Source organism: Vigna umbellata, chromosome 4 (genome assembly GCF_029865625.1).
Source record: "Vigna umbellata cultivar VRB3 chromosome 4, Vumbellata_1.0, whole genome shotgun sequence".
NCBI lineage: Eukaryota > Viridiplantae > Streptophyta > Magnoliopsida > Fabales > Fabaceae > Vigna > Vigna umbellata.
This window is the reverse complement of record NC_142168.1, coordinates 7,902,271-7,911,465: the sequence shown is the minus strand read 5'-3', so window position 1 is coordinate 7,911,465 and position 9,195 is coordinate 7,902,271. Positions and strand designations below refer to the sequence as shown.

Here is a 9,195-nt window from a genome sequence, read left to right as displayed (position 1 = left end):
AAACAGATTCTTCCAAAAAAAATTTAATATTCATCAACAGAATCAATTAATATTTTACACCAATAAGACTGCCAGAATTTGACTTTATATAAAATTGAGATCTTTTTTTCTTTCAGATTTTCTACTTGAATGACCAATGCATCTTTGCAGACAAAAAACATTTATGGTGGTGAGTTACAATGTCTAACACAATACTTTGCAATAGCAACAGATATAAACTTGTTATCTTCATCACTCAAAAACACAGCAAGAGATGAACATTTTCAGGAAAGATTTAGAATTAGTTCCACTAAATGATCAGTGATATCTAGCAAGGAAAAATGATTCTTTGACACATAAAATTTTACATTCATTCCACACTTTTCTTTCTTACTTTTTATTTTTTTCTTTTCTGAGTGTCACATAAGGACTGATAGACGATGCTGGTTTGCACCACCACCACCACCACTACCACTGATATCAGCAGAGTAACCCTGCATGTTCCTTCCTATATGAGAAGGGTAACCACATAATCTAATGTCAGGTTGATGTTGCTGGAAGAGATCACCACTATTAGATGCACTAGAAATATCTGAACAGGTGGTTGTGGAAGCATCATCTCTGTAGTTCAACTGACGAGCCTTAGATTCTGACATGTTTCCCCTCAGATTCAAATGAGTACACCTCGAAACATCTATGTCATGGTTTTGTGAAGTGGGTTTAGACTCTTCATGCTTTTTTGTATTCAAGAAGCGACCACCAGAACCTCTGGCTCTCTTCAATGCATGTAGATGGCGAGACTCGTGAAGATATGGCTGAAAAACAAACATGGTAACGTTAAGGAGAGAAGTTGAACTTAGAAGGAAAAGGAAACAAAAGAGAAGTATGAGAAATGCTGTAAAATCACTCTTTTATGTTTTATCAAACACTTGTGTTAAAGAGTGATTTTACAGCATTTCTAAAATGCAGAAGTGCACTTACTTTCCGTTCTTTGATGAGTTTGTTCTGTGATTCAAGTTTTGCCCAGTATTGTCTGCGCCTCAGAATAACATGGTACTGCTTTGCATTCACAAATATAGGCTCCTCACTAAGATCAAGTGGCAGAGGAATTCTAGCAGTAGGCATTCCTATCAGCTGAGCAGGATGAATCTGGCCATATTTTGATAGCATGGTTTAGATTATAGAAATGCACATAATGTCTTAGTGTTACTAACATGATGGAAGTTTGAAGGCATTATGTAACTTTGTTAGGTCATTTAATTAAAATAAAGAATGAACACGTCATAAGAGAATCCAAATACTCAAAAGCTTGATTATCCATAGAAGGCTCAATTTCTTTTTCCAACAACTCAGCATAAAGGTTAGCAAGAGTAACCATGCTGTCTGGTAAAGAATGCATGTCAGATTGTTAAGTCTATAAAATAAAGAACACCTTGAGTCAAAGATAAGAAACAAGCTCTCCACCATAATAAAAAAGTGCTTTAGTAAATAATAATACAAAGGATGAAAGAATAAGAACAAATGAGGTGCAAAGGAGAGCAAAGAAACATTTTTAAACCAAAAAGATTCTTCATAAGCATACTTTATGAACTATGAGAATCTGTAAGGTTGGCAAGCTAACAGTGGCACAACAAATAGTAAAAACTAATTAAGCACGTATAATAATAAGTAAAATAAAGGCACTATTGGTGATTCATTTATGCATAATGATGTCATTAATACAGGAATCAACCACAATAGCATCTACTTATAGTAACATATATCCAAAAGTCTCTCAGAAAGCTTCCAATCAAATTAAAACTGCTAATAATAAGGGCAGCATGCTTTCCCGAAATACCTTTAACCTATTTGTAAGTCGACATCATAACAAAATCAAAAATCACAGAGTGGAGCAATTAAAAAGTGAAAAACTCAGTACACCAGATCTAAACAAAGTACTTTCCAAATACACCATAACCTGATGCCACTCATACTCATACAATTATTTTATCAATTTGTTTGAATGATAAATCTTTAACTCACTGTGCTGAAGACAAGCTGACAAGAATAAGAAAATAGTGAAAAAAAATGAATAAATTCCAATATCTTACATTAGGTTGTGGGCCATATGGAGAAGCTAGTAGGCCACTAAAGCATGGCTCAGCAAGATGGAATGCAGTATGAGCCTGAAAAGCAAATTATAAGAAAAGAGATTTGCAAACAATATCAGTCCACTGAGATACAATCATACATCAACTTACAAGTGGCTGGCTGTGACACATTTGTGAAGGAGGTAAGGTAAAATCCTGACCACGAACAGATGACCTGATTACACCTTCTATACTCTTTCTCCCAGCTGTGTTAAGTGTCGAACAAGCAGAAGAATTGCTACACTGAACTGAAAATTGACCTACAGCAAGTATTTACCAACATCCATTAAGCAAAAAGTGTTTTCTGATAACACAAAAAGTACTTCTAGAGCTTTAAACCAAACATGCACTAAACAATCTAACAAAAGAAATCTTAAAACAGCAAATCCTAATTTACAAGCTCAAACAGAACCTAGAAAATGAAAAGAATCTAAAATAACTACTAAGAAAACAACAACAGAACAAGAAACTAGAAGAAGGAAGAGAAAATAGGAACAAGAAAAGAAAGAAACCTAAAAGAAGTTCTAACAGAACCAATGAAAGTAAAAGAATCTAAGAAGTATTAACAATCAAAACTAAAAACTAGCTAATTCCTATTAAAAAAACCAAAACAGATTATGAAAGGTATTTACACACTAAAACAAGAATAGTAAACTACACTAAGTATTTAAAACTAAACCAGACCTAAGCTAAAGGAAAAACAGCTCAGAGAAAAAAAATTATCCCTATTTTATTACTAAAACTAATGCTAAACACAGTTATTTACATCAGAACAAGTATTTTTAAATTTATACCTTCCCACCCCCACACTTAAGAGGCACATTGTCCTCAATGTGTGAGTGAGTAAGGCTTCCTAATAACAACACAGACAAACCACAGATATAACTAAGAAGAAAATTTGTTCAAATAGGCCAAAGATCAAAATTAATTCTTTTTAGTTTTATGTAGAACAACATATTTTCTATCCTATTATTAACTATGCTATCTATGACTATGCAAGCTAATAACAAAAATTTATCACTATAATAGAAAAGAAAAGGAAAGAAATGGCTTATTGGTTTTAATCTCCTATGCTCAGCCACTCTTTTCAGCAGTGTCTCCATGGCTTCCTTGCCTTCCTCCTTCCCAGCTCTCTGCTGCAGCAACATCTCTCCTTCCACTGGCAGCTGTTGTGTGTGTGGCACTAGGCTGGAGATCTTTCCAAACCTTTCTGCACTTTCCTCCTCCCAAATAACTGCCTTAGTGTTTTTAGCATTCTTTGCTTCCTTTAATTCTGCACAACAATCAAGTTCAAAGTTAGATTCAAAGTTAGCATAACAATCTTTGCTTCCTTTGACAATAAGGTGCAGTAACAGATTTCAAACCAACATTAACTCTGCAGAGTTGGATTTAAAGAACATAACAGAACAACACATAATTGACTCATGGAATTGATGACACTATGAACATAGCAATGATTTAATACGAAGCAGGAAATGATTTTGAACTTTCTTTGATGTTTTAAGCTAATTGTTATTTTTTCAAGCTTTTGTAGGTTAACCTATAATGTTGTGTTCAGATTAGTAGTAGTTGTTTTTATTAATTACATCAACATATCAGATTTTGTTTACTAACTGCTTTTAACTAAACTAACCACTATCTTATTAAACTTTTGTTTTGATCATAATTTTTTTTCTTGGCAGAGATTATATTTCTTAGTTATTGAAGGCAAACTAAGCACTTGTAATTGAAATTTAAGAATCCAAGTTTCCATACTAGGTTGTAAGTCTAAATTGACTTTGTTTCCTTCACCATATATAAACCTACTTAAGTTTTGAATGATTCACAAATGGTGTAAAAGAAATGGGAACCTCTGACTAGTATCCTAGATACTATCTATAAAAAAATAACCTTCATACTAAACTGAAAAGGGTAATCTAAACCTACACATGGTAAAATGTCTCATGCCTAATTATGACTGATTAGAACCAATGGCAGAGACACTTATACATGGTTTATGTTTTCAAATTCATCACTCACGGATTAAATACCAAAACAAACCACAATAGAATTATTCATTATTCTTTCATGGAACAACAAACCTAAATAATATAGTCCATACCAAATCATATATCATAACAACTATTTCACAAATTCTTTTATTGTTATTATTAGTACAAGTGACTGCCTCGTACTAGTTCATTGCATTTGTTATTCTTTCTTTAATTGAATTTCAAGATAAGAGCACACCCCTTACATACTTCACAATCAGTTTTAAATCATTCAATCATGCAATTTCAATTTAGGTATCCATACCTTTGCCTTTGCTTTTCTTTGCTGCTTACTGGTCTTCTCCCTAGACTCTCTTCCTCCCTTTTTAGAAACAATTCAAACCCCTTCTCAAGCTCACCCTAACACATGGAAGGCAAGTGTAGTTAGGTTTATTGATTCATTAAGCGACATCAACACCTATTTCATTCAGACACAGAGAACATACCTCGACGCAATGGTCTCCCAAGAGCCTCCCTTGACGAAGACAATCACCCTCACGTCACGGGAGCACCCTCTTGACAGCAACGATGGACCACTCTCCTGACGGCAACGCCAACCCACTGGTGGAAGAAACAATCGAACACCACTATAGGGGAGGTTCAGCAAGTGAACCCTAGCCACACAATGCCAACTGACACAAGGGACAGGGAGAGGGAGAGGGAAAGAAACGTGAAACAGAAGCGAGAGGGAGAGAATGGGAAGCACAATGGGATGAGAAGGAGCGAAACAGAACGAAGACGGAGAGAATGGGAAACACGAAAAATAAGGTAGGGTAGAGTTTTGTCTAACGAAATTGGGGATAACCTTAGTTTAAGGGGTCGAGCCTCTTACCGAAGGCCATAAACCCCTCGGTAATGCTCTTTAGGCCTTCGGTAATTATATTTCACGATGGCCGTCTGTAATGCTCATTTTGACCGTCGATAACACACTTTTACCGATGCCCCATAGGCCTTCGGTAATATGTCATCGGTAATAAACCAAATTCTGGTAGTGAAAAAGATAATTGTAAGGAACATAATGTATATTATGTCACTATGAAAAAAAGGGTTTTTATACCGGTTAAAAATGCCTTTTTATACCTGTTTTGAGTAGCTATAGATGTAGAGGCACAGAAAGTTTTCGTCATTTTACACCGATTCTAGAACCGGTATAAAAGTTTACTTTTTTTACCCGGTTATTTCTGTAATAGGTATAAAAGTTTGATATTTACACTTGATATTCTAGGATTAGGTATAAAAAATTCGTCTCTCTTATTAAAAGAAAACTCACTTTTATACCTGCTAGTAACAGGACAGGTATAAAAGAAACTCACTTTTATACCTGATAATGTTATAACCGGTGTGAAAAAGCAAGACTTTTTATACCTAATGTGACTTTAACCGGTGTAAAAAGTGAAGTTTTGTTTTTAAATATTTGATTTGTATGTGTTACTATCCATATCGAGACCTGCAAAAAATTCAATCCCAGATTTACCTAACAATATTGTTTCTATTAACACATCAAAATGTAATATTTACCTAACAAAGTTCCTAAATATATTTACTTAACATACTTACTTAACACAGTTACACATAAAATAGTTCTTAAACTCAAAATGTAATATTGAAACATCTAATCATTTAGAAATGGTTAAAAAAAATTCAGTCCATTGCTCCCGAACATCCTTTATGACATGTTGCTCCATTAGAGACGTGTCATCAAATATTTACACAATGAATAGTTTGAATCAAGTTATAATATTAATGGTTTAAGATCTTAGTTATAAAATGTTCACGTTACCAAATTCCATGCGTCAACGACATTTGCGGATATAATTTTCTGCATGTGCCTCATGACATAATATCCGCACTCAAAGCTTCCCAGTTGACGTGAGTACTACAAGTTAAATTTATAAAGTATCATAAAATTTATAATTGTATTTATAGTTTGAAAGATTAACTACTTACAGTTGGTGCAATGAACTACAACTTCTTTCTAGAGACGATATGTGTTCCCTGCAACCTTGAATATGCCTCAACCACTCTATAAAGTTAAATGTACATTAAAATAAGTCCTAAGGAACTTAATAAAATCAGTTATGTGTATACAACAAATAAATTATTAAAAAACTTACGATATTAGTGTACTTTTAATTGCCAAAGTGTGAGATTTTTTGTGCAATGAACACAAGAGAACTACAAGAAACTGTTGAGGAAGAATTAGTAACAATTGCCAATGACCCCTGCAGATTCAAACAATAATAGTGTTAAATAACATTTACATAAATAGAATTTTATTAATAAAAATTATATACTTACGGTTGCAAATAAGGTGCTAAGTACACTTGCTTTTTTCCGTTTACAAAAGCCTCAAGTACCTCTTCACCTTTATTCCCAACTTCTTGAATGACAATAGGGTCAATAAAACCATAAATGTGATCATTCTTCCGTTCAATGCTCAACCGATGTAAATACCTTAAACATTTAAAATGAATAATGTTAGAATAAAATATTGAATATATTTAAACTCCATAAATGTAGAAATTTACTTACAACAACCAAAGTTGTAGTACTGATATACATAACATATCAATGCCAGAGAGAATTTCAAAAATATCCCTTTGACATATGAAGAAAGAGAGCGAAGTTGTCCTGTTTGTGACTTCAGGAGGCATTTGTAACTCTATAGGAGAAAAGGAGATCTTCACTGCCAACACACCAAGTTGTTCTAGAATTGTTTGTTGTGGCGATTGTTCAAGGGATTCATTCATATATTCCTGCCCTTGTGCTTCAACCTGGTATACATATTTAAAAACTTACAAGTATTACCAATAAAAACAACAAAGTGCGTAATTAAAACAATTACCTTCTTTAGAATTGCTCTTGATAATCTAACTGGCCAAAGGATAAAATTTCCAGGGGCCTGTCCCACTGTCTGAACCTCCTGAGTGGGCACAAGGACTCGAGCTGTAGCATCTCGTACGTCTACAACCACCACTCTCATCATATCAGTTGTAATGGTTTCATGGTGTATGGTTGACCCCAATGTATACATTTTACCTAAGTTATCCAAATAATATTTATAAAATATATCAAAGAATATAATTCAATATTCTTATACGTCCATGGAATCAATATTCTTCCACTGCATTGCATCTGTCAGATGCCTCAAATTTTCGTCTCTTATACGTCCATCTGCATGCCATCTCATGAGTTTTGCATCGTTTGGGTTACTGAATAAGTGTTTCAACCGTGGAACAATAGGAAGATACCATAAGACTTTTGCAGGAGGACTCTTACTGTCACATTCAGACTCACCCTCTTTTTGTTTGTATCGTGATACCCCACATTGTGGACATTAATGTAACTTGGCAAACTTGCTCTTGTACAATATACAATCGTTTGGGCATGCATGAATTTTTTTATACTCCATACCCATGGGACACAATATCTTCTTCGCATCATAATTGCGTGTTGGCAATGTGTTACCTTCAGGAAGCATGTCACTCAACAACTCAAGCAACTCTGTGAAGCTTTTATCAGTCCACCCACTTCTTGCCTTCACATTGAACAATTTTAACACAACTGACAATCGAGTATACTTAATGCATTTTGGATATAAAGGTTTTTCTACGTCAGTGCACAAGTTGTCATACACATGAGCACGTTGGAAGGAATCAGGTCCGACATCATGTATCATGTCCTCTAACTAATCACTCATCTCCAAATCAACTTGTTCTGCTTCTACCTAAGAGTCACTTACACTTGGCATGTCTATTAATTAACCATGCCATGTTCACTTTGTGTAGCTCTTTAGGAATCCATCACATAGAACATGCTCTCGAATAACTTCAGCTGGTAGTTTTCGCTCATTCAAACAATTAACACATGGGCAATAAAATATTTCATTATTGTCGGGAACATTCATCTTTGCAAATTCAAGAAATTGTTCTACTCCACTCTCATATTCATTTGTTGTGCGTATCAAATTTATCCAACTTCGATCCATTGTTATCTAGAAAAGCAACCACCTCTACAACAGTCAAAAGTAGAAATACAATTTTTTTCTTTTCCCTTTTTTTCAAACAAAAAAGGTAAAGAGAAAGAGGAATGAAAGTTTTTGATTGGGAATTATTTTTCATACCACACTTACTAGTAACTAAGATGAGTTAAAAAAACCCAATGAATTAGGAATAAGACCAGATAACTTATTGTTCTGCAATAACCTAAGATAATACAATGGGAAAACAAAGTGATAAGCAAAACTGGATAATATAAATGAATGTCTATTTTAGTTTTTGATGAAAAAAAAATCTCCTTGCATATTACGTAGTTTAACTAAAAAATGTATGCTAAATATGGGATGAAATGTGAAATATTATGTAGAAGATTTTTTTTTTTAATATATGAAAGTAGTGTAGACATTTATATTGAAACGTTAGTGCCAAATTTGACAAATGAGTTATTTTATGATATATATATATATATATATATATATATATATATATATATATATATATATATATATATATATATATATATATATATAACCTACCTTTACATAACTAATTTAAATAAAATTATTTATATTTTTTTCTAATGAAACAGTGCTACTTATGACGGATTATTTTAGTTTTTAACTTTTTCATTAATTATGTTAAAAGAAACAATTCTATTTAAAAATATAACTTATTGACACAAAAATACAAATTATATACGCAATTTTTCATTCTTTATTCTAAGTTTATGCAACTTTCTAATTAGCCACTAAACATCAAAGAATTTTAATTAGCCACAATTTTCAAATTAAAAGGAAAAGAATAACATCTAGGCAGCAGATGCAATAAACATATTTCCTCAGAAAAAAGTATAATTAATTAACCATAACATTAAAGCAACAATAACATAAAAAATACCTTTCTGAGTTGTAAGAGTTGTTTCCTGGTAGCACACGCTCACGACCACCTTCTAACCGTAAATTGAAGCGGCAAAAAGAAACTAAAATACAAAATGTTTGCCTCAGACCCTCAAGAGAACTTGTTTAATCGATGCAAAACCGTGAAGGAACCAAGAAACCC

General features: G+C 33.2%; 1 protein-coding gene and 1 pseudogene across 1 annotated transcript; both read right to left on the bottom strand.

The window, feature by feature from the left end:
- Positions 1–398: 398 nt before the first annotated feature.
- LOC148199164 (nuclear transcription factor Y subunit A-8-like) lies at positions 399–2,138 on the bottom strand. The gene is made up of 3 exons (XM_088111268.1): positions 2,070–2,138; positions 961–1,128; positions 399–794 (listed from the first exon to the last, which is right to left on the bottom strand). Exons 2-3 carry the CDS (start codon positions 1,102–1,104, stop codon positions 399–401), a joined length of 540 nt encoding a protein of 179 aa, XP_087967394.1. The 5' UTR covers positions 1,105–1,128; positions 2,070–2,138.
- Positions 2,139–5,754: 3,616 nt separating this feature from the next.
- On the bottom strand, positions 5,755–7,817 carry LOC148199163 (uncharacterized; annotated as a pseudogene).
- Between the last annotated feature and the right edge of the window lie 1,378 nt (positions 7,818–9,195).

What these genes read in the sequence shown, in the direction of transcription:
- LOC148199164 (XM_088111268.1), bottom strand. Translation starts at nt 1,104, where the DNA reads ATGCCTACTGCTAGAATTCCTCTGCCACTTGATCTTAGTGAGGAGCCT. An exon ending in AACTCATCAAAGAACGGAAA is followed by an intron (nt 795 to 960) that starts GTAAGTGCACTT and finishes TTTGTTTTTCAG; the next exon opens with CCATATCTTCACGAGTCTCG.